This window comes from Eretmochelys imbricata, chromosome 24 (genome assembly GCF_965152235.1).
Source record: "Eretmochelys imbricata isolate rEreImb1 chromosome 24, rEreImb1.hap1, whole genome shotgun sequence".
In the NCBI taxonomy this organism is placed as follows: domain Eukaryota; kingdom Metazoa; phylum Chordata; order Testudines; family Cheloniidae; genus Eretmochelys; species Eretmochelys imbricata.
Window position 1 is genome coordinate 828,938 of NC_135595.1, and position 23,618 is coordinate 852,555.

Sequence of the window (23,618 nt, forward strand, 5' to 3'; positions counted from 1 at the left end):
CAGCGTCAGGGGGCCCTGGGCTGAGGCACTGCCCTGTACCAGGCTGCTCCCCGGGCGGGAGGCCCTTTCCTTTTGTGGGGATGCACAGCACATGATGGCTTCAGGCCTGGTCCCCACTCCCTGGGGGCCGATCCCTCCCCTCACACTGGGGCTGGCCCAAGGCTCCACATAGCAATTGGACCCCACCACCCGAGAGCCCCTCGCCCAGCGGCATCCACTGCCCACTCCCCTCCCTCCCTCCCTCCGCCTGGCAGCATCGGAGGGGGCGTAGTGCCGGGATCTGCATCCCAAGCCTTGTGGCCGGGCCAAGAATGGTCAGCAAGCGAAGTCCTGCTGTATCCCTAACCCACAGATCACCTCCAGCCCCACAGCAGCCCTATACTGGGGCCAGCAACTCCTGCTGCCCCCCCATCCCGCTCCCCGTGGCACGCCCCCCGCCCCACTCCATCACCGCCCTGGGGCCAGCCCCGACTGCCAGGGGAGAGCGCCCCCTGCTGCCCCCGCCCCCCACGCTCCATCACCGCCCGGGGGCCAGCCCCGACTGCCAGGGGAGAGCACCCCCTGCTGCCCCCACCCCGCTCCATCACCACCCTGGGGCCAGCCCCGACTGCCAGGGGAGAGCGCCCCCTGCTGCCCCCGCCCCGCTCCATCACCGCCCTGGGGCCAGCCCCGACTGCCAGGGGAGAGCGCCCCCTGCTGCCCCCGCCCCCCATCACCGCCCTGGGGCCAGCCCCGACTGCCAGGGGAGAGCGCCCCCTGCTGCCCCCGCCCCCCACGCTCCATCACCGCCCTGGGGCCAGCCCTGACTGCCAGGGGAGAGCGCCCCCTGCTACCCCCACCCCGCTCCATCACCGCCCTGGGGCCAGCCCCGACTGCCAGGGGAGAGCGCCCCCTGCTGCCCCCGCCCCCCACGCTCCATCACCGCCCTGGGGCCAGCCCCGACTGCCAGGGGAGAGCGCCCCCTGCTACCCCCGCCCCGCTCCATCACCACCCTGGGGCCAGCCCCGACTGCCAGGGGAGAGCGCCCCCTGCTGCCCCCGCCCCCCACGCTCCATCACCGCCCTGGGGCCAGCCCCGACTGCCAGGGGAGAGCGCCCCCTGCTGCCCCCGCCCCGCTCCATCACCACCCTGGGGCCAGCCCCGACTGCCAGGGGAGAGCGCCCCCTGCTGCCCCCGCCCCCCACGCTCCATCACCGCCCTGGGGCCAGCCCCGACTGCCAGGGGAGAGCGCCCCCTGCTGCCCCCGCCCCCCATCACCGCCCTGGGGCCAGCCCCGACTGCCAAGGGAGAGCGCCCCCTGCTGCCCCCGCCCCCCCATCACCGCCCTGGGGCCAGCCCCGACTGCCAGGGGAGAGCGCCCCCTGCTGCCCCCGCCGCGCTCCATCACCGCCCTGGGGCCAGCCCCGACTGCCAGGGGAGAGCGCCCCCTGCTGCCCCCGCCCCGCTCCATCACCACCCTGGGGCCAGCCCCGACTGCCAGGGGAGAGCACCCCCTGCTGCCCCCGCCCCGCCCCATCACCGCCCTGGGGCCAGCCCCGACTGCCAGGGGAGAGCGCCCCCTGCTACCCCCGCCCCGCTCCATCACCGCCCGGGGGCCAGCCCCGACTGCCAGGGGAGAGCGCCCCCTGCTGCCCCCACCCCCCATCACCGCCCTGGGGCCAGCCCCGACTGCCAGGGGAGAGCGCCCCCTGCTGCCTCCGCCCCCCATCACCGCCCTGGGGCCAGCCCCGACTGCCAGGGGAGAGCGCCCCCTGCTGCCCCCGCCCCCCACGCTCCGTCACCGCCCTGGGGCCAGCCCCGACTGCCAGGGGAGAGCGCCCCCTGCTACCCCCGCCCCGCTCCATCACCGCCCGGGGGCCAGCCCCGACTGCCAGGAGAGAGCACCCCCTGCTGCCCCGCCCCCCATCACCGCCCTGGGGCCAGCCCCGACTGCCAGGGGAGAGCGCCCCCTGCTGCCCCGCCCCCCATCACCGCCCTGGGGCCAGCCCCGACTGCCAGGGGAGAGCGCCCCCTGCTGCCCCCGCCCCCCACGCTCCGTCACCGCCCTGGGGCCAGCCCCGACTGCCAGGGGAGAGCGCCCCCTGCTACCCCCACCCCGCTCCATCACCGCCCTGGGGCCAGCCCCGACTGCCAGGGGAGAGCGCCCCCTGCTACCCCCACCCCGCTCCATCACCGCCCTGGGGCCAGCCCCGACTGCCAGGGGAGAGCGCCCCCTGCTGCCCCGCCCCCCATCACCGCCCTGGGGCCAGCCCCGACTGCCAGGGGAGAGCGCCCCCTGCTGCCCCCGCCCCCCACGCTCCATCACCGCCCTGGGGCCAGCCCCGACTGCCAGGGGAGAGCGCCCCCTGCTGCCCCCGCCCCCCACGCTCCATCACCGCCCGGGGGCCAGCCCCGACTGCCAGGGGAGAGCGCCCCCTGCTGCCCCGCCCCCCATCACCGCCCTGGGGCCAGCCCCGACTGCCAGGGGAGAGCGCCCCCTGCTACCCCCGCCCCCCACGCTCCATCACCGCCCTGGGGCCAGCCCCGACTGCCAGGGGAGAGCGCCCCCTGCTGCCCCCGCCCCCCACGCTCCATCACCGCCCTGGGGCCAGCCCCGACTGCCAGGGGAGAGCGCCCCCTGCTGCCCCCGCCCCCCATCACCACCCTGGGGCCAGCCCCGACTGCCAGGGGAGAGCGCCCCCTGCTGCCCCCGCCCTCCATCACCGCCCTGGGGCCAGCCCCGACTGCCAGGGGAGAGCGCCCCCTGCTGCCCCCGCCCCGCTCCATCACCACCCTGGGGCCAGCCCCGACTGCCAGGGGAGAGCGCCCCCTGCTGCCCCCGCCCCCCATCACCACCCTGGGGCCAGCCCCGACTGCCAGGGGAGAGCGCCCCCTGCTGCCCCCACCCCGCTCCATCACCACCCTGGGGCCAGCCCCGACTGCCAGGGGAGAGCGCCCCCTGCTGCCCCGCCCCCCATCACCGCCCTGGGGCCAGCCCCAACTGCCAGGGGAGAGCACCCCCTGCTACCCCCGCCCCGCTCCATCACCGCCCTGGGGCCAGCCCCGACTGCCAGGGGAGAGCGCCCCCTGCTGCCCCCGCCCCCCACGCTCCATCACCGCCCTGGGGCCAGCCCCGACTGCCAGGGGAGAGCGCCCCCTGCTGCCCCCGCCCCCCACGCTCCATCACCGCCCTGGGGCCAGCCCCGACTGCCAGGGGAGAGCGCCCCCTGCTGCCCCCGCCCCGCTCCATCACCGCCCTGGGGCCAGCCCCAACTGCCAGGGGAGAGCGCCCCCTGCTGCCCCCGCCCCGCTCCATCACCGCCCTGGGGCCAGCCCCGACTGCCAGGGGAGAGCGCCCCCTGCTGCCCCCGCCCCGCTCCATCACCGCCCTGGGGCCAGCCCCGACTGCCAGGGGAGAGCGCCCCCTGCTGCCCCCGCCCCGCTCCATCACCGCCCTGGGGCCAGCCCCGACTGCCAGGGGAGAGCGCCCCCTGCTGCCCCCGCCCCGCTCCATCACCGCCCTGGGGCCAGCCCCAACTGCCAGGGGAGAGCGCCCCCTGCTGCCCCCGCCCCCCATCACCGCCCTGGGGCCAGCCCCGACTGCCAGGGGAGAGCGCCCCCTGCTGCCCCCGCCCCCCATCACCGCCCTGGGGCCAGCCCCAACTGCCAGGGGAGAGCGCCCCCTGCTGCCCCCGCCCCCCAAGCTCCATCACCGCCCTGGGGCCAGCCCCGACTGCCAGGGGAGAGCGCCCCCTGCTGCCCCCGCCCCCCATCACCGCCCTGGGGCCAGCCCCGACTGCCAGGGGAGAGCGCCCCCTGCTGCCCCCGCCCCCCATCACCGCCCTGGGGCCAGCCCCGACTGCCAGGGGAGAGCGCCCCCTGCTGCCCCCGCCCCCCATCACCGCCCTGGGGCCAGCCCCGACTGCCAGGGGAGAGCGCCCCCTGCTGCCCCCGCCCCCCATCTCCGCCCTGGGGCCAGCCCCGACTGCCAGGGGAGAGCGCCCCCTGCTGCCCCCGCCCCCCACGCTCCATCACCGCCCTGGGGCCAGCCCCGACTGCCAGGGGAGAGCACCCCCTGCTGCCCCCGCCCCCCAAGCTCCATCACCGCCCTGGGGCCAGCCCCGACTGCCAGGGGAGAGCGCCCCCTGCTGCCCCCGCCCCCCACGCTCCATCACCGCCCTGGGGCCAGCCCCGACTGCCAGGGGAGAGCGCCCCCTGCTGCCCCGCCCCCCATCACCGCCCTGGGGCCAGCCCCGACTGCCAGGAGAGAGCGCCCCCTGCTGCCCCCGCCCCCCACGCTCCATCACCGCCCTGGGGCCAGCCCCGACTGCCAGGGGAGAGCGCCCCCTGCTGCCCCCACCCCGCTCCGTCACCGCCCTGGGGCCAGCCCCGACTGCCAGGGGAGAGCGCCCCCTGCTACCCCCGCCCCGCTCCATCACCGCCCGGGGGCCAGCCCCGACTGCCAGGGGAGAGCGCCCCCTGCTGCCCCGCCCCCCATCACCGCCCTGGGGCCAGCCCCGACTGCCAGGGGAGAGCGCCCCCTGCTGCCTCCGCCCCCCATCACCGCCCTGGGGCCAGCCCCGACTGCCAGGGGAGAGCGCCCCCTGCTGCCCCCGCCCCCCACGCTCCGTCACCGCCCTGGGGCCAGCCCCGACTGCCAGGGGAGAGCGCCCCCTGCTACCCCCGCCCCGCTCCATCACCGCCCGGGGGCCAGCCCCGACTGCCAGGAGAGAGCACCCCCTGCTGCCCCGCCCCCCATCACCGCCCTGGGGCCAGCCCCGACTGCCAGGGGAGAGCGCCCCCTGCTGCCCCGCCCCCCATCACCGCCCTGGGGCCAGCCCCGACTGCCAGGGGAGAGCGCCCCCTGCTGCCCCCGCCCCCCACGCTCCGTCACCGCCCTGGGGCCAGCCCCGACTGCCAGGGGAGAGCGCCCCCTGCTACCCCCACCCCGCTCCATCACCGCCCTGGGGCCAGCCCCGACTGCCAGGGGAGAGCGCCCCCTGCTACCCCCACCCCGCTCCATCACCGCCCTGGGGCCAGCCCCGACTGCCAGGGGAGAGCGCCCCCTGCTGCCCCGCCCCCCATCACCGCCCTGGGGCCAGCCCCGACTGCCAGGGGAGAGCGCCCCCTGCTGCCCCCGCCCCCCACGCTCCATCACCGCCCTGGGGCCAGCCCCGACTGCCAGGGGAGAGCGCCCCCTGCTACCCCCGCCCCGCTCCATCACCGCCCTGGGGCCAGCCCCGACTGCCAGGGGAGAGCGCCCCCTGCTGCCCCCGCCCCGCTCCATCACCGCCCTGGGGCCAGCCCCAACTGCCAGGGGAGAGCGCCCCCTGCTGCCCCCGCCCCGCTCCATCACCGCCCTGGGGCCAGCCCCGACTGCCAGGGGAGAGCGCCCCCTGCTGCCCCCGCCCCGCTCCATCACCGCCCTGGGGCCAGCCCCGACTGCCAGGGGAGAGCGCCCCCTGCTGCCCCCGCCCCCCACGCTCCATCACCGCCCTGGGGCCAGCCCCGACTGCCAGGGGAGAGCGCCCCCTGCTGCCCCCGCCCCGCTCCATCACCGCCCTGGGGCCAGCCCCGACTGCCAGGGGAGAGCGCCCCCTGCTGCCCCCGCCCCGCTCCATCACCGCCCTGGGGCCAGCCCCAACTGCCAGGGGAGAGCGCCCCCTGCTGCCCCCGCCCCCCATCACCGCCCTGGGGCCAGCCCCGACTGCCAGGGGAGAGCGCCCCCTGCTGCCCCCGCCCCCCACGCTCCATCACCGCCCTGGGGCCAGCCCTGACTGCCAGGGGAGAGCGCCCCCTGCTGCCCCCGCCCCCCATCACCGCCCTGGGGCCAGCCCCAACTGCCAGGGGAGAGCGCCCCCTGCTGCCCCCGCCCCCCAAGCTCCATCACCGCCCTGGGGCCAGCCCCGACTGCCAGGGGAGAGCGCCCCCTGCTGCCCCCGCCCCCCATCACCGCCCTGGGGCCAGCCCCGACTGCCAGGGGAGAGCGCCCCCTGCTGCCCCCGCCCCCCATCACCGCCCTGGGGCCAGCCCCGACTGCCAGGGGAGAGCGCCCCCTGCTGCCCCCGCCCCCCATCACCGCCCTGGGGCCAGCCCCGACTGCCAGGGGAGAGCGCCCCCTGCTGCCCCCGCCCCCCATCACCGCCCTGGGGCCAGCCCCGACTGCCAGGGGAGAGCGCCCCCTGCTGCCCCCGCCCCCCACGCTCCATCACCGCCCTGGGGCCAGCCCCGACTGCCAGGGGAGAGCACCCCCTGCTGCCCCCGCCCCCCAAGCTCCATCACCGCCCTGGGGCCAGCCCCGACTGCCAGGGGAGAGCGCCCCCTGCTGCCCCCGCCCCCCAAGCTCCATCACCGCCCTGGGGCCAGCCCCGACTGCCAGGGGAGAGCGCCCCCTGCTGCCCCCACCCCGCTCCGTCACCGCCCTGGGGCCAGCCCCGACTGCCAGGGGAGAGCGCCCCCTGCTGCCCCCGCCCCCCACGCTCCATCACCGCCCTGGGGCCAGCCCCGACTGCCAGGGGAGAGCGCCCCCTGCTGCCCCCGCCCCCCACGCTCCATCACCGCCCTGGGGCCAGCCCCGACTGCCAGGAGAGAGCGCCCCCTGCTGCCCCCGCCCCCCACGCTCCATCACCGCCCTGGGGCCAGCCCCGACTGCCAGGAGAGAGCGCCCCCTGCTGCCCCCGCCCCCCATCACCGCCCTGTGGCCAGCCCCGACTGCCAGGGGAGAGCGCCCCCTGCTACCCCCGCCCCGCTCCATCACCACCCTGGGGCCAGCCCCGACTGCCAGGGGAGAGCGCCCCCTGCTGCCCCCGCCCCACGGCGCAGGGTTGTGACTTGCCGCGCTGGTGCGAGGGGCAGCTGAAGTGGCACCGCCGTACCCCACACACCCCCCCGGCCGCAGCCCGAGCGCCCAGCCCCGGCACGCGCAGGGCCGACACGCCGCCCGGAGGGAGCTCACCGCATACACGCAGGCATGAAACGCAACCACTCGGTTTAACTCAGCTGCTCATTCTGTGTGGGTTAGACCTCCCGTTCTGCCCCCGGCCGTGTCGGGAGCCCGACTCTCCCAAGTGCCCCCCAGGGCCTGCATGGCCCGGGGAGACCCCCCTACTTGAGCACCTGCCGTCCGCCAGAGGGGCTGTCTTGGTAACGGTGGCAGACCCCATCCCCGGGCCATGGCATTGTCCATGGCGACGGGACCCCGGCCCCACAGCCCATCCCCCGTGGCCCCCCAGCCCAGCCCTGGTGCCCCAGCAGGCATGAGCAAAGGCCTGTGGGGCCCCAGGGAGGGCAGGGAGCACCCCGGGGTGGGGCGGGGGGCACTATGCTGACTCCACCCTGGCACTCACCTTACTGGTGGGCATCACCTGCAGCTCGGTGCTCTGGGGCCGCGGGTGCCCGGGCTGGGGCTGGTTGGAGCCTGGCGGCCCCGGCTGAGAGATCCTGGGGAGGGAACATGTCTCAGGCACCCCCAGGGCAGGGTCCCCCCACTTCGCACATATCCCCGCCCCCAGGGTTAACCCTTCAGCCGCCCATTCCCTGCCATGGGGGGGAGGAGCAAGGCTGCACACACAGGGGTGGGTCAGTGGATTGCCCGGGGGTGGAAGTCAGGACTCCTGGGTTCAATTCCCGGCTGTGGTCCTGACCCCTCTCTGGGCAGGGTGGGGCTGGGAGCCGGCGGAGGCGTCCAAGTCTCTGGCCAGGCTGGAGCCAGGTTCCAAGCTATGCAGGGCGGGCACCAGCATCCACCCCAACCAGGGCAGCCCCAGGCGGTCCCCAGGAGTGCCCAGCCCTCGTGTCCCCAATTCTCCAGCCCGGGGGCAGGCAGGACCCCCACAGGAGAGCAGGGCGTCATCTCCCTGGGGCAAGCTGCCCCCAGCATGGCAGGCCCATGGTGACCAGCCACCCCACTGCGTGTGCTGCTGTGGCCACACCCCCAACCTCCTTGGGGGGCCGATCCCCAGCCCCCGGCCAGCCCCCCACATCCCCAACTGCCAGGCCCCACGGAGCTGGGCATGGGAGACTGGACAGTGCTCAGCGACCAGCAGAGACAGAGGGATTCTCTGTTCAGAGCCTGGGGGGCAGGGGACGGACAGATGGACACAACCCTCTGGGCAAGTGACTCAGAGCCCCCCCTACAGTGCGGGGAACCCGTGACGCTCCCCCCTCTATCCACCGGGGCCCGTGGGCACGGCATGGCCATGGGGAAATGCCAAGTGAGCCCAGCGTCCAGCCCCCCCGCAGCGACGTTACCCGTTCGGGTCGGCCGAGACGCCTGCGCTGAGCAATTGCGCCTGGGTGCTGCAGGGAGAACAGAGTCAGGGTCGCAGCCCGGGCCCAGAGTGTACCCATGGGCCCCGGGGGGAGGCTCTCCCCAGAGCACGTTACCTGTACTGGCAGCTGGTGCCCTTGCCGAGCTGGCAGAGGTGCCGGTGCAGGCCGGCACGCTTGGCGTAGCAAAGCCCCAGAGCGAGGGCCAGGATCAGGGCGGCCAGGATCAGCAGGGTGGTGGGGAGCGCGCTGCCCCCTGGCAGGAGAACAGCCGGTTAGTGTCCCTGGCAGCAAAGCCCCCCACCCCCACCGGTGCACAAAGCCCCATTCTTCTCAAGCCCCACGCAGCTGGGGGGGGCCCTGCATGCACCGTGTGTGCCTGGCTCGGCCCTCTGGTGCCACCAACCCCACCCCAGGGGAGCCAGGTCTGAGGCCCTGCCCCGCCCTGCCGGACGCCTGGGTTCCAACCTCGTCAGTGTCAGAAACAGCGCAATAAGCCCTGCCCCCCATGCCCTGCCCTGCCCTCCCCCAGCCCCCTCACCTTGCTCCAGGCCCCCGGGGCCACTGTCCACGCTGCCCCCGGCCCCCGGGCTGTTGCAGGCGGGGGCAGCCCAGCCCGCCTCACAGTGGCAGTGACCCTTGTTGTTGCAGACCTGAGGGGAGACATGGAGCCTCCTCACTGACAGGCTCTCAGCAAAGGGATGGCACAGTCCCCCCCCCCGCCCCGTCACCCCCCCCGACCTGCTGCCCCGCTCACCCCGTGCCCGTGGCATTTGCTCCGACACTCCTGCACCCCCAGCTCGGAGACGTCCCGGCACTGGCCACTGCTGCACACCTGCCCAGAGAGAGGGGGAATCAAGAGAGAGAAGGGGGGGTCCTGGCCCAGCAACCCCCTCCCCACTTGGCTGCTGCGCCTGCTCCTTCCCTGTGCCCCGGGGCGTCCCCCCAGCTCACCTTCCCAGGGCCACAGGCCGTGCCTGGCAGCACCATGGCCAGGTCGCTCACATCCTCGCGCGGGGGCAGAGGGGTCCCGCGGCAACCGGGTGCTGCCCCATCCTGCCGTGTGCCCTGGGCACTGCCCCCCTGGCACTGCAGCCTCCCGCAGCCAGCGTCCCTGCACGGGCAGACAGGGGTCAGGAGGATGGACCGACAGGGTGGGGGGCAGGAGACAGATGGGTGGTGTACGGGGGCACTCACTGCTGGGCACAGGGGACGTAGGTGCTGTTGGGGTGCTGCCCGCAGTGCCCATGCTCATCCCCCCTGGCGTTCAGGGAGGCCATGCAGACGTCGGAGACGGGGCCCGAACCTGCATGGGACAGAGAACCGTGATCACCACCGGAGGCCTCGGCACCCACACAGCTCCTAGCCCCCCTGCGGTGCTGATTCCCAGCAGCCCTCCAGAGCCCCCCCAGCTGTGCACTCCCCCACTCAGCTCCACGGCAACCCGTCCTCCCCTCCCACAGACCCCTGCCCCTTACCTGGGCCCCACAGCTCCTGGCACTGGCCCTGGTAGGTGGTGCAGGTCCCCCCGTAGCAGTAGGCCTGGCCTCCGGCGCAGGGTTGCCCATCCTGCAGGTACGTGTTGCGGGGGCAGCGTGGGGACAGCCCGTCGCAGAACTCAGGGAGGTCGCATTCACCACGGGGCTCCCGGCACAGGGAGCCGGCCCCTCGCAGCTGGGGATCAGAGAGCATCAGACCGGGGGGGGGGGGGGGGGGGGGCTGTGGCCTGGCCTCTGGCTCAGCGGGACTCGCTGGGCAGCGCTCCTGGGGTGAAGCAGGAGGCTGGAGCCCCCAGGCTCAGGAGGCACAGAGGCTGCATGGCCTGCCCTGAGGGACGAGGGGGACCCCTGGCACACCAAAGGGCCCGAGCTGGGAGCACAGCGCCAACCCCACAGAGCGGTGAGCCCCCCTTGCAGTAAAACCAGCTGTCGTGTGGGACGGTGCCCAAAGCCTGAGCAAACCCAACAGCTCCCACCAGGTCTGTGACCCGTCCGCAACGGCCGTTCCTGAGCACCTGCTCCAGGGGCTCCCGAGCCGTTTAACGGTTTGCTCCAGGCTCTTTCCAGCCAGCGAGGTCAGTAACGCCCTGGGCCCCACGTTTGCCCTTCTCCGCCCTCTGGGGGCTCTTGACAAGAAACACCAGTGGGTCTGTGATTGCTTCAGCTCGTTCTGGCAGCAGCCTGGGCCGCATCATATCAGCCTGCCCCGGGATTCCAGCGATCGTAGCCCGTTACATAGAACCCGATCCTTCCCCACTGTTAATATTATTGTGCCGACATTTGGTCCTTGCACCCCCAGAAAGTGAACACGTGGAGCCCAGGGCTGGGGTAGCAGGGGGCTGCGGGTCAGGAGTGAGGGGCACCGGCAGGGCCCTTCCCACTCACCTTGCAGTCCTGGCAGCAGGTATCCCCCTTGGCGCACTCAGCTCCGGTGGCCAGCTGGCAGGTGCTGGCATTGCAGCAGGGGTCAGCGCACTCCTGTGGGGCAGAGGGGCAGCAGTGAGCGGGGCCCTGGGGCGGTGGGGGGGAGCTGTCATGGAGTCCCCGGGTGATGCTCTGGAACTGCTCCCCATAAAGCTGTGACGAAGTGGGACTGTTCTTAATGTTTCCTCTGAATAGTGTGGGGGTGCCTCAGTTTCCCCAGGCAGTTCTTAAGTATCTAGGTGGTGGGATAAGGGTGTATGATCATTGCAGAGCCCTAGAGGGCAGGTGTGTGCAGGGGTCTGGACACAGAGAATGGCCGACACTCTGTCTCCTGGCAACTGATGGCCTGGGCCCTTCCCCCCTGCAAGGTGAGAGCTAAAGGGCTGGAGAACAAAGGAATCCGGTGACCTCCTGGCCCCGGAAAGGAACAAAGCCCAGAGGAGGAGGGGCTGGAGGGAGTTTTCAGTTTGGGGCTGGCTGGAGACATGGAGTGAAGGGCAGACGTTGTTGTCTGGCTGACTGCCCCCCATAAGGGACCCAGCTGAGGGGTCCTGTTCTCTGCACCTACAAGCTCTGTTTTAGACCATGTTCCTGTTGTCCAATAAACCTCTGTTTTACTGGCTGGCTGAGAGTCACGTCTGATTGCGAAGTTGGGGGGCAGGACCCTCTGGCTTCCCCAGGAGCCCCGCCTGGGCGGACTCGCTGTGGGAAGCACACGGAGGGGCAGAGGACGCTGAATGCTCTGAGGTCAGACCCAGGAAGGTGGAAGCTGTGTGAGCTGTGTGTCCTGAAGACAGGCTGCTCACTGAAAGGCGACTGCCCCAGAATCCTGACTGGCTTCATGGGGAGCAGTTCCAGAGCATCACCCAGGGACTCTGTAACAACTGGTGGCAAAGGTGGGATGTACTGCACCCCGTGGATGGAATTTCCTGCAGTAAGTGATGGGGGAGCAGTAAAACGAAGGGGGATTGAGGAGGACCAGGCGTGCTGAAGGCTCAGAGAGGAGCGGTTTCAGGGGGTGGTTAACCCCTGGGAGTGTGTGACCAGCAAGAAGGACTGTGCAGTAATGGGGTCCCCCTGGGGACTGCGGGGAGCAGTTTCAGGGGCGGAGGAGCCTGCGGCTTGGCCCTGGGAGAGAGAAGGACTTTTGCAGTAATAGGGTTCCCCTGGGGATTGCAGCGAGCGGTCCAAGGGGTGGTCTGTCCAAGGGGTGGTCTGCCGCTCAACTCTGGCAAAGAGGTGGTGACCTCGAGAAGGGCTGGCACACTAGGGGTTCTCCCTGGAAACTGTGGGGAGCTGAGAGCACACAGGCCTGTGAGTCCACAACAACTTGGGAAGAGCGGAGTGACGGCCTGTCACCGTCTCCTTAAGAAGGACATTGTAACCCTGTGCAGAAAGAGAGGGTCGCGCATTGGAAAGTTCACCAAAGCAGAGTTAATCGTGCAGCTGGAGGAGGATGACCACCCTAAGGAACAGATTCCTGACCCCAAATGGGGCTATTGCAGGATCTGGGAGCAGCTGGAGTGGGAGCCAGGCATCCCCAAGACTCCAGTCCCCGACCAGACGAGGGTCTTCACGATCGGGTTCCCCATCCGGGGATCGGAGATGGATGGGATTGGAGCTGAGTCCGAGAGAGCAAGAGGACTGTGAGAGACAGTGAGAGCCCAAGAAAGAGCTGCAGAAGCAGCAGCAGCATGAACTGGCGGTGGGGGAGCGGAGAGGCCTAGGGGACCTCCCGGGTTGAGTGGGGATAGACCCCGGGGGGCCAGTTCCGCAGGGAACCTCAAGACTAAATTGTTGCCCCTGGTTAAGGTGGGGGGGGGGGATGTGGATGCTCACCTCACTGCCTTTGAGCAGGCTGGCGATTTGAACCAGGGGGACCCTGCGGAAAAGCCCCGGTGTCTAGTTCCCTTGTTGGGTCCCAAGACCATAGACTCCATCAGCCCGATGTGTGGGGAGGTGGACAGGCTCCCACTCCTGACCCCAACCTATATGTGTGACGAAGTGGGACTGTTCTTAATGTTTCCTCTGAATAGTGTGGGGGTGCCTCAGTTTCCCCTAGGCAGTTCTTAAGTATCTAGGTGGTGGGGTAAGGGTGCATGATCATTGCAGAGCCCTAGAAGGCAGGTGTGCGCAGAAGTCGGGACACAGAGAATGGCCGACACCCTGTTTCCTGGCAACTGATGGCCTGGGCCCTTCCCCCCTGCAAGGTGAGAGCTAAAGGGTTGGAGAACAAAGGAATCCGGTGAACTCCTGGCCCCGGAAAGGAACAAAGCCCAGAGGAGGAGGGGCTTGAGGGAGTTTCAGTTTGGGGCTGGCTGGGACTTGGAGTGAAGGGCAGATGTTGTTGTCTGGCTCACTGCCCCCCAAAATGGACCCTGCTGAGGGGTCCTGTTCTCTGCACCTGCAAGCTCTGTTTTAGACCATGTTCCTCTCATCTAATAAACCTCTGTTTTACTGGCTGGCTAAGAGTCACGTCTGACTGCGAAGTTGGGGGGCAGGACCCTCTGGCTTCCCCAGGACCCTGCCTGAGCGGACTCGCTGGGGGAAGCGCACGGAGGGGCAGAGGAGGCTGAATGCTCCGAGGTCAGATCCAGGAAGGTGGAAGCTGTGTGAGCTGTGTGTCCTGCAGACAGGCTGCTCACAGGAAGGTGACTGCCCAAGGAGGGCACCTGCTTCCTTTGTTCTCCAACCCTTTAGCTCTCACCTTGCAGGGGGAAGGGCCAGGCCATCAGTTGCCAGGAGGCAGTGTGTCAGCTATTTATGTACCCTGGCCCTTTGCTCTGCAACAATTACACCCCTTTATCCCACCCCCTAGAGACTTAAGAAATGCCTAGGGGAAACTGAGGCACCCCTACGGTATTCAGGGGAAACATTAAGAACAGACCCACATCATCGCAGGAGCAGACATCCCCTCATGCACGTGCCCCCTCCCCTCCCCTCTCACCTCCCGCAGGCCGCAGTCGCACGTCTCGTCCTTCTCCACCAGCCGGTTCCCGCAGCGCGGGTGCACGGCCAGGCTCTCGGGCTCGGGCACGTTGAAGAGGCACCAGCCCTGGCCCCGGCGCAGGCTCCGCTCCACGTCCTGCTGGCTGCAGCTGCTGAAGCTCAGACCGGGCATCAGCCTGCGGAGGGGAGCCCGTGAGTGCGGGGGCGGGGGGACCGGGGCCCTCCTGCCCCTCGCCCCCCCCATCCCGCGGCACCCCCAGACTCACCCCGTGGGCGGCGCCATGATGCAGCTCCGCTCCTGGTAGGGGCCGACGCAGTCACACTGGCGCCCGGCCCCGTCGTGGCTCATGCCCAGGTTGTGGCCCAGCTGGTGAGCCACGGTGGAGGCCACGACCAGGACGCTGACCGAGTGATCCTGCGCGGAGAGGCTGGATCAGAGCGGGCTGGGGCAGGGGCTGGGGCTGGGGCGGGGGCAGGGGCAGGGGCAGGTACTGACCACGCTGACCCCGCCCGATCGTGCGGCCGAGCACATGGAGGCCTGGGACGCCATCCCCACCGCCGCCCCCTCCAGCGGGGTCCCCCTGCAAGAGACAGCGAGCGTTAGGGGGCCGGAGCCGAGATCCAGCCGCACGCCCGGCATCGGACAGGTTCCAGCCTGGCCTCCCCCGGTCCCCGCACTCACGTGAGCAGCTGGGCGTTGTCGTGCGGGAGCCGGGGCAGCAGCTCCTTCTGCCTCCACTGCAGGAAGCGCTCCAGCGTGGCCTGGGCGCTGGGCCCCACGGCGATGGGGTCCCCCTGGTTCCACACTTCCACAGCCAGCAGCGCCACGCGGATGCCCAGGGGCTGATAGAACTGGGGGGAAGCTGGGGTTACAGATGCTGGCCGGGCAGCGGGGGCCAGACCAGCCACCGATGGCACCACTGCCCGCACCAGGGCCGTCCAGACTGGGCGTCGGGCTGGGACAGCAGGGGTTGCAGGGCGGGCGGGAGGGAGGGGCACTGGCGGGGCTGGGGGGAGGGGGGGGCCCAGGATGGGATAACTGGGGCTGTGGGTCGGGAGGGAGACGATACAGAGCTGGGATAACTGGGGCTGTGGGGTGGGAGGGAGGGGAACTGGCAGAGCCGGAGGGGGGGGGAAGAAGAGGGCATCCCAGGGCCACTAGTGACCCACCGTGTCCATCTGGTTGGCGATCTCCAGCATCCGGGTCTGGATCCGTTCCATGTTGGGGTAATTCTGGAACTGCAGGGGGGAGACAAGGTGTCATGGGGGGACAGAGCCACCATAGGGCCCAGGAGAGTGAGGCAGGTTCCCCCCCCGCCCCCCAAGCACAGCCAGGAGTCACTCACCTCTGCATGGTCCACCACCATCACCAGCTCCACGAACGGCTGCTCTGGGGCTGCCTCCCGCTTCCCCTGGGGAGAAGAGCGAGCCAGTGAGGGGGGCGGGGGGGGTCAGCGAACACATGGATACAAGAGCCAGGACCGGGGCGGGGGGGCAGCGGGGGTTGTAACCCGAGGGGTCCCACAGATGAGGGAGGGCAGGAAGCAGTGGCCCAGGCAATAGCTCCCCCCATCCCAGAGACAAACGAGACTTGTCTGGGGTCACAGCTTCCCCCCCCCCCACAACCCAATTCCCCTCCCCCACCTACCCTGTGCATCTCCTGTTCCAGCAGCGGCTGCGTGTGGTTGGGGGGGCCCAGCCCACACTCCCGCCGTCCCAGTCGCACGTCCCGGGGCCTGTAGGCCAGGTGCCTCCCGCGGGGCCCCTGGGGGTCCGGCTCCAGGCCGTAGCTCCTGTTCTCCGAGGCCACGAGGACGCCGCTAGGAGGGGAGGGGGAGACGGGGCGTTAGCTGGGCGGCAGGGACGGGGTTAATCCTCAGGGCGGATCACAAGAGAGGCAGGGGTCAGGAGCTCAGCCAAACCGCAGCCCCTGCTGGGGAGTGGGGTGTCACGGAGTATGGGGGAGTCCGGGCCCTGCACCCCTCTTCCTGGGATTCACCACGACTCTCAGCCAGCCAGTAACACGGAAGGTTTATTGGACAATAGGAACACAGTCTCAAACAGAGCTTGTGGGTACCCCCAGGACCCCTCAGTCAAGTCCTTCTGGGGGAGCAGGGAGCTTAGACCCCAGTCCTGAGGTTCCCTGCGTTCCTCCACCCAGCCCCGAACTGAAAACTAAACCCATCCAGCAGGCTCCCTCCTGCAGCCTGTGTCCACATTCCCAGGCAGAGGGATCACCTCCCCGTCCCCCTCCTGGCTCAGGTGACAGGCTCTCAGGTCTCCCAGTGAAACTCCCCTGCCACATTCCCAGGTCAACACCCTGCCCCCCGCTGCACCCCATCTCTCCCCCCTTCGAGACTGAACTGAGCGGGGTCATTCTGACCAATGACCTGGGGAAGTTCAGGGTCCACTATCACGCTGGCACTTCCCTTCACATGGACCACGTCCATGTCAGGAGCCTGCTCCTGCAGGATTATTTCATCTGGTGCAGCCAGGTCAGGGGAGAGTGGTCGGTGTAGACGGTGAAGTGTCGCCCGAAGAGATAGGGCTCTAGTTTCTTGAGGGCCCACACCATGGCCAGGCACTCCTTCTCGATGGCCGCGTAGTGTTGCTCCCGGGGTGGCAACTTCTTGCTCAGGTACACGATGGGGTGTCTCTCCCCCTTTTCATCCTCCTGCTTTAACACCGCCCCCAGTCCCGTGTCTGAGTCGTTGGTGAACACCATAAAGGGCTTGTCAAAGTCTGGGTTTGCCAGAACTGGGCCACCGTCCAGAGCCTCTTTCAGCGCCCAGAGACACTCCTGGCACTGCTCGGTCCAGACCACCTTGTCTGGCTTCCCCTTCTTGCATAGCTCAGTGATGGGGGTGGTGATGGCGCTAAAGTGGGGCACAAACCTTTGATAGTATCCTGCCATCCCAATAAAGGCCTGGACCTGCTTTTTGGTGTGGGGAGCAGGCCAGTCTCTGATCACCTCCACCTTAGCTGGTTCCAGCTTTAGGAGGCCGCTCCCCACCCGATGGCCCAGGTAAGATACTTCCGCCATCCCCACCTTGCACTTCTCCGCTTTTACAGTCAGCCCAGCCCCCTGGAGTCGGTCCAGCACTTGTCTAACCTGGGACACGTGGTCCTCCCAGGTCTGGCTAAAGACACAGATGTCATCAAAATACGCCACGGCAAAACTCTCCATCCCCCTCAGGAGCTGGTCCACCAGGCGCTGGAAGGTGGCCGGTGCTCCCTTGAGGCCGAAAGGCAGGGTCAGGAACTCGCAGAGCCCCAGAGGGGTGATAAAGGCCGATTTCAGCCGGGCATCTGCATCCAGCGGCACTTGCTAGTAGCCCTTTGTAAGGTCCATGGTGGTAAGGTACCGAGCTCCTCCCAGCTTGTCTAGGAGCTCGTCCAGTCTGGGCATGGGGTAGGCATCAGATACAGTGATGGCATTGAGCTTCCGATAGTCCACACAGAACCGGACCGACCCGTCCTTTTTGGGGACCAGCACCACCGGCGAGGCCCAAGGGTTGGCAGATGGCTGGATCACCCCCAAAGCCAGCATGTCCCGGACCTCTCTTTCCAGGTCCTGAGCAGTTTTCCCTGTGACTCGGAAGGGGGAGCATCTTATCGGCGGGTGCGACCCTGTCTGCACCCGGTGGACAGTCAGATTAGTGCATCCAGGCTGGCTGGAAAACAGCTGTCGGGACGGATGCAGCACCCCCCTGACCTCAGCTTGCTGGGCAGGGGTTAGCTGATCCGAGAGGGGAATTGTTTCCAGGGGGGAACCCGCTCTGGTCCCAGGGAAATCGATCTACTAAAGGGTCATCTCCCTGCTCCTCCCACTGTCCACACACGGCCAACACCACATTCCCCCTGGCATAATATGGCTTCATCATATTTACATGGTACACCCGGCGGTGGTGCGCCCGGTTCGACAGCTCCACCACATAGTTTACCTCATTGAGCTGCTTGACGACCTTGAAAGGGCCCTCCCAGGCGGCCTGTAGTTTGTTCTTTCTCACGGGGATGAGAACCATCACCTGATCCCCGGTGGCGTAGGCATGGGCCCGCGCCGTGCGGTCATACCAGACCTTCTGCTTCCTCTGGGCTCGGGCCAGATTCTCCCTGGCCAGGCCCGTGAGTTCAGCCAGTCTCTCTCGGAAGATCAGGACATACTCCACCACTGACTCTCCATCAGGAGTGGCCTTCCCCTCCCACTTGTCTCTCATCAGGTCCAGGGGGCCCCTTACCCTCCTTCCATATAACAGTTCGAAAGGCGAAAATCCGGTAGACTCTGGGGCACCTCCCTGTACGCGAACAGCAGGTGAGGTAAGTACTTGTCCCAATCCTGCGGGTGCTGGTGCATAAAGGTTTTCAGCATCATCTTTAGCGTCCCATTGAACCTCTCCACCTGTCCACCAGACAGGCACTCTCTCCGCAGGGACAGTCCCGCCCCACACTGCAAACCGAGAACTGGGAGTCCAGAGCCTCCAGCCCCCGAGAGGAGCTGGCCTGAGGTATTCTCCCCTCCTGAGCAGGTGGTAAGCTGGCAGCCCCCCTTGCCTGGGCCATCTGCCCCTCGTGCAGCTGGGTCCCTACCCAGTTAACCCTGGGTGGGTTGGGTCTGCTCAGTCAGTCCCTGAGCCTCTGGCCACAGCGATAGCAGCTCATGTCACTTTGGTCCTCTTGAGTGGGTCGGATAGTCTTGACTCCAGGTGTTCCCTTTGGGAGGGGGTTCTCCATATTTTCCCGCTGGGAGGTCCCTTGACGACTCTCTCTCTGCATCGGGGGGGGCCTGTTCTTTTGGGATTCCTCCCTGCTACTCCTAGACCGACTGTTCGCAAACTTGTTGGCCAGCTGCCCTGCGTGCTGGGGGTTCTCTAGCTTTTTCTCCACCAACCACAGCCTCAGGTCGGAAGGGCACTGTTCATACAGTTGCTCCAGTACGATTAGGTCCAGCAGGTCCTCTTTAGCTTGGGCCCCAGCTGTCCACTTGTGGGCATATCCCTGCATTCGGTTGACCAGTTGTAGGTAGGTGATCTCAGGCGTTTTATGCTGACTCCAGAACCTTTCCCGGTACATCTCAGGGGTCAGCCCAAACTCACGGAGCAGGGCCTGTTTGAACAGTTCATAGTCCCCTGCCTCCGCCCCTGTCATTCGGCTGTACACCTCCACGGCTTTGGGGTCCAGTAAGGGGGTGAGAAACTGGAGCCTGTCGGAGGGTCAACCCTGTGCAGCTTGCAGGCGTTCTCAAAGGCCGTCAGGAAGCTATCTATGTCCTCCCCCTCCTTCCGCTGGGCCAGGAAGCACTTATCAAAGCTCCTTGCAGTCTTGGGTCCTCCCTCACTCACCGCAGCCGGGGCCCCACTGCTCCTCAGCCTGACCAGCTCCAGTTCATGCTGTCTTTGTTTCTCCTTCTCCTGACCTCCCTCTCCTTCTCCTCCTGCTCATGTTGACTTTGCTTCTCCTCATGTTGACGTTGCTTCTCATGATCCTCCAGCTCCCTCATTTTCATCTTCCTCTCCCATTCCAGCCGCCTCCGCTCCAGGGATGGGGAGCTCTGCCGGGAGGATCCCCTGCTGGCTGCCGGGGTCAGGGTGCCCTCGGTATTCGCTGGGCTTCCCCCAACCCCTCCCCCAGGCCTAGGTAGGAAGGGTCTCGGGATGTCCTCGGCAGCAGTCTGACCCCTCCCAGCCCGGTCAGGCCCCAGGGCCCACACTGCGTCCACCGGGCAGCTTCCCTCAGGGACAGGGATCGGGTCATCCAAGCAATCCCTCTCCTCCAACTGGGCAATCAGCTGTTCCTTGGTGGACCTCCCGATGCGCAGCCCCCTCTGCCTGCACAGCTCCACCAGGTCGCTCTTAAGGCGTTTAGCGTACATCTCCCTGCTGGCCACTCGCAGGCCTGGGCAGCTTTCCACGGTTTCCAGGAAAAGCCCCTCGTGTGCCAGTCCTTCTCGAGGTCACCACGTCTTTGCCAGGGTCGAGCTGCAGACTCCTCTGCCCCTGGGACCGCTCGCTGCGATCCCCCGGGGGACCCTGTTACTGCAAAAGTCCTTCTCTCTGGTCACACACTCCCAGGGGTTAACCGCCCCCTGAAACCGTCTCTCTGAATCTTCAGCACTCCTGGTCCCCATCAATTCCCCTTCGTTTTACTGCTCCCCAGTCACTTACAGCAGGAAGTGCCGTCCAAGGGGTGCAGTAAATCCCACCTCTGCCACCAGCTGTCACGGAGTGTGGGGGAGTCCGGGGCCTGCACCCCTTTCCCTGGGATTCACCATTACTCTCAGGCAGCCAGTAAAACAGAAGTTTTGTTGGACAATAGGAACAAAGTCTAAAACAGAACTTGTGGGTACAACCAGGACCCCTCAGTCAAGTCCTTCTGGGGGGCAGGGAGCTTAGACCCCAGCCCTGGGGTTCCCTGCGTTCCTCCACCCAGCCCCAAACTGAAACCAAACCCCGCGCAGCAGGCTCCCTCTTGCAGCTTTTGTCCAGTTTCCTGGGCAGAGGTGTTACCTTCCCCCTCCCCCTCCCGGCTCAGGTTACAGGCTCTCAGGTCTCCCATCCCCAATGAGAAAAGGAGGACTTGTGGCACCTTAGAGACTAACCAATTTATTTGAGCATAAGCTTTCGTGAGCTACAGCTCACTTCATCGGACGCATACTGTGGAAAGTGTAGAAGATCTTTTTATATACACACAAAGCATGAAAAAATACCTCCTCCCACCCCGCTCTCCTGCTGGTAATAGCTTATCTAAAGTGATCACTCTCCTTACAATGTGTATGATAATCAAGTTGGGCCATTTCCAGCACAAATCCAGGTTTTCTCACCCCCCCCTCCCTCACACACACACACACTAACCCACTCTCCAATGTGATATATGCCATCATGTGCCAGCAATGCCCCTCTGCCATGTACATTGGTCAAACTGGACAGTCTCTACGTAAAAGAATAAATGGACACAAATCAGATGTCAAGAATTATAACATTCATAAACCAGTCGGAGAACACTTCAGTCTCTCTGGTCACGCAATCACCGACATGAAGGTCACTATCTTACAACAAAAAAACTTCAAATCCAGACTCCAGCGAGAAACTGCTGAATTGGAATTCATGTGCAAATTGGATACTATTAATTTAGGCTTAAATAGAGACTGGGAGTGGCTAAGTCATTATGCAAGGTAGCCTATTTCCCCTTGCTTTTTCCTAACCCCCCCCCCCCCCCCCCCAGACGTTCTGGTTAAACTTGGATTTAAACTTGGAGAGTGGTCAGTTTGGATGAGCTATTGCCAGCAGGAGAGTGAGTTTGTGTGTGTGTGTGTGTGTGTGTGTGTGTGTGTGTTCCCGGGGCTGGGGGGGTGGTGAGAAAGCCTGGATCTGTGCTGGAAATGACCCACCTTGATTACCATGCACATTGTAGGGAGAGTGGTCACTTTGGATGAGCTATTACCAGCAGGAGAGTGAGTTTGTGTGTGTGGTTTTTGGAGGGGGATGAGGGGGTGAGAGAACCTGGATTTGTGCAGGAAATGACCCACCTTGATTATCATACACATTGTGAAGAGAGTGGTCACTTTTGATAGGCTATTACCAGCAGGAGAGTGAGTTTGTGGGAGGCAGGGGGGCGGAGGGTGGATTTGTGCTGGAAATGGCCCAACTTGATGATCACTTTAGATAAGCTATTACCAGCAGGACAGTGGGGCGGGAGGGGGTTATTGTTTCATGGTCTCTGTGTGTATATAATGTCTACTGCAGTTTCCACGGTATGCATCCGATGAAGTGAGCTGTAGCTCACGAAAGCTCATGCTCAAATAAATTGGTTAGTCTCTAAGGTGCCACAAGTCCTCCTTTTCTTTTAGCTTATCTAAAGTGACCACTCTCCTTACAACTAACTAACACGGCTGTTACTCTGAAACCTGTCATTATGCAAGGCACTGCATTTAGCCGTATGGAGTGGAAATCTAACAACTGTATGAAAAAACTTGTACAGATACAGACAGACATCATCTTCCTTTCCAAATGCAAACAGATGGACATCGTACCAAAAAGACTGAAGGTAAAAAATCCATTACAATCTACATACCACACAGACTATGCTGACAGCTTGTGCCACACGCTCTCAAAGAAACTGCGGAACCACCTGATCAACATCCTCTACAGCAAACAGGGAAAGATCAAGAATGAGCTCTCAAAACTGGAGACTCTCATAAAAAACCAACCTTCCAGACAAACTTCCTCGTGGCTGGACTTTACTAAAACTAGACAAGCCATTTACAACGCACACTTTGCTTCCCTACAAAAGAAAAAGGACACTAAACTTTCTAAACTACTACATGCCACAAGGGGCCACAGCAATGGTTCCCTCAACCCACCCAGCAATATTGTTAACCTATCCAACTATACTCTCAGCCCAGCAGAAGCAGCTGTCCTATCTTAGGGCCTCTCCTTCTGCCCCTCCACCCCCACAAACATGATACAGTTCTGTGGTGACCTAGAATCCTATTTTTGACGTCTCCGACTCAAGGAATATTTCCAACACACCTCTGAACAATATACTAACCCACAGAGACCTTCCTACCAAGACTACAAAAAGAAGGATTCTAGCTGGACTCCTCCTGAAGGTCGAAACAACAGACTGGACTTCTACATAGAGTGCTTCCGCCAACATGCACGGGCTGAAATTGTGGAAAAGCAGCATCACTTGCCCCATAACCTCAGCCATGCGGAACGCAATGCCATCCACAGCCTCAGAAACAACTCCGACATCATAATCAAAAAGGCTGACAAAGGAGGTGCTGTTATCATCATGAATAGGTGGGAATATGAACAAGAGGCTGCTCGGCAGCTCTCCAACACCACTTTCTACAAGCCATTACCCTCTGATCCCACTGAGAGTTACCAAAAGAAACTACAGCATTTGCTCAAGAAACTCCCTGGAAAAGCACAAGATCAAATCCGCACAGACACACCCCTGGAACCCCGACCTGGGATATTCTATCTACTACCCAAGATCCATAAACCTGGAAATCCTGGGCACCCCATCATCTCAGGCATTGGCACCCTGGCAGCAGGATTGTCTGGCTATGTAGACTCCCTCCTCAGGCCCTATGCTACCAGCACTCCCAGCTACCTTCGAGACACCACTGACTTCCTGAGGAAACTTCAATCCATCGGTGATCTTCCTGATAACACCATCCTGGCCACTATGGATGTAGAAGCCCTCTACACCAACATTCCACACAAAGATGGACTACAAGCCGTCAAGAACACTATCCCCGATAATGTCACGGCTAACCTGGTGGCTGAACTTTGTGACTTTGTCCTTACCCATAACTATTTCACATTTGGGGACAATGTATACCTTCAGATCAGCGGCACTGCTATGGGTACCCGCATGGCCCCACAGTATGCCAACCTTTTTTGGCTGACTTAGAACAACGCTTCCTCAGCTCTCGTCCCCTAACGCCCCTACTCTACTTGCGCTATATTGATGACATCTTCATCATCTGGACCCATGGAAAAGAAGGCCTTGAGGAATTCCACCATGATTTCAACAATTTCCTTCCCACCATCAACCTCAGCCTGGTCCAGTCCACACAAGAGATCCACTTCCTGGACACTACAGTGCTAATAAACGATGGTCACATAAACACCACCCTATACTGGAAACCTACTGACCGCTATTCCTACCTACATGCCTCCAGCTTTCACCCTGATCACCCCACACGACCCATTGTCTACAGCCAAGCTCTGCGATACAACCCCATTTGTTCCAACCCCTCAGACAGAGACAAACACCTACAAGATCTCTATCAAGCATTCTTCAACTACAATACCCACCTGCAGAAGTGAAGAAACAGATTGATAGAGCCAGAAGAGTTCCCAGAAGTCACCTACTACAGGACAGGCCCAACAAAGAAAACAACAGAACGCCACTAGCCGTCACCTTCAGCCCCCAACTAAAACCTCTCCAACGCATTATTAAGGATCTACAACCTATCCTGAAGGATGACCC

The 23,618-nt window shown here is 65.4% G+C and overlaps 1 protein-coding gene across 2 annotated transcripts in view; it reads right to left on the reverse strand.

Moving 5' to 3' along the window:
* ADAM15 (ADAM metallopeptidase domain 15) overlaps positions 1–23,618 on the reverse strand; it is a 36,116-nt gene that overhangs the window by 2,493 nt on the left and 10,005 nt on the right. For both annotated transcript variants that reach the window (XM_077841274.1, XM_077841273.1), the window contains exons 6-20: positions 15,268–15,439; positions 14,966–15,031; positions 14,790–14,858; positions 14,302–14,471; positions 14,116–14,200; positions 13,886–14,034; positions 13,618–13,795; positions 10,632–10,724; positions 9,726–9,921; positions 9,445–9,553; positions 9,202–9,361; positions 9,005–9,082; positions 8,789–8,900; positions 8,365–8,503; positions 7,326–7,419 (exon numbers count right to left, since the gene is read on the reverse strand). In XM_077841274.1, coding sequence (XP_077697400.1) covers positions 7,326–7,419; positions 8,365–8,503; positions 8,789–8,900; positions 9,005–9,082; positions 9,202–9,361; positions 9,445–9,553; positions 9,726–9,921; positions 10,632–10,724; positions 13,618–13,795; positions 13,886–14,034; positions 14,116–14,200; positions 14,302–14,471; positions 14,790–14,858; positions 14,966–15,031; positions 15,268–15,439 — 1,870 coding nt within the window. The remainder of the gene's footprint in view (positions 1–7,325; positions 7,420–8,364; positions 8,504–8,788; positions 8,901–9,004; positions 9,083–9,201; positions 9,362–9,444; positions 9,554–9,725; positions 9,922–10,631; positions 10,725–13,617; positions 13,796–13,885; positions 14,035–14,115; positions 14,201–14,301; positions 14,472–14,789; positions 14,859–14,965; positions 15,032–15,267; positions 15,440–23,618) is intronic.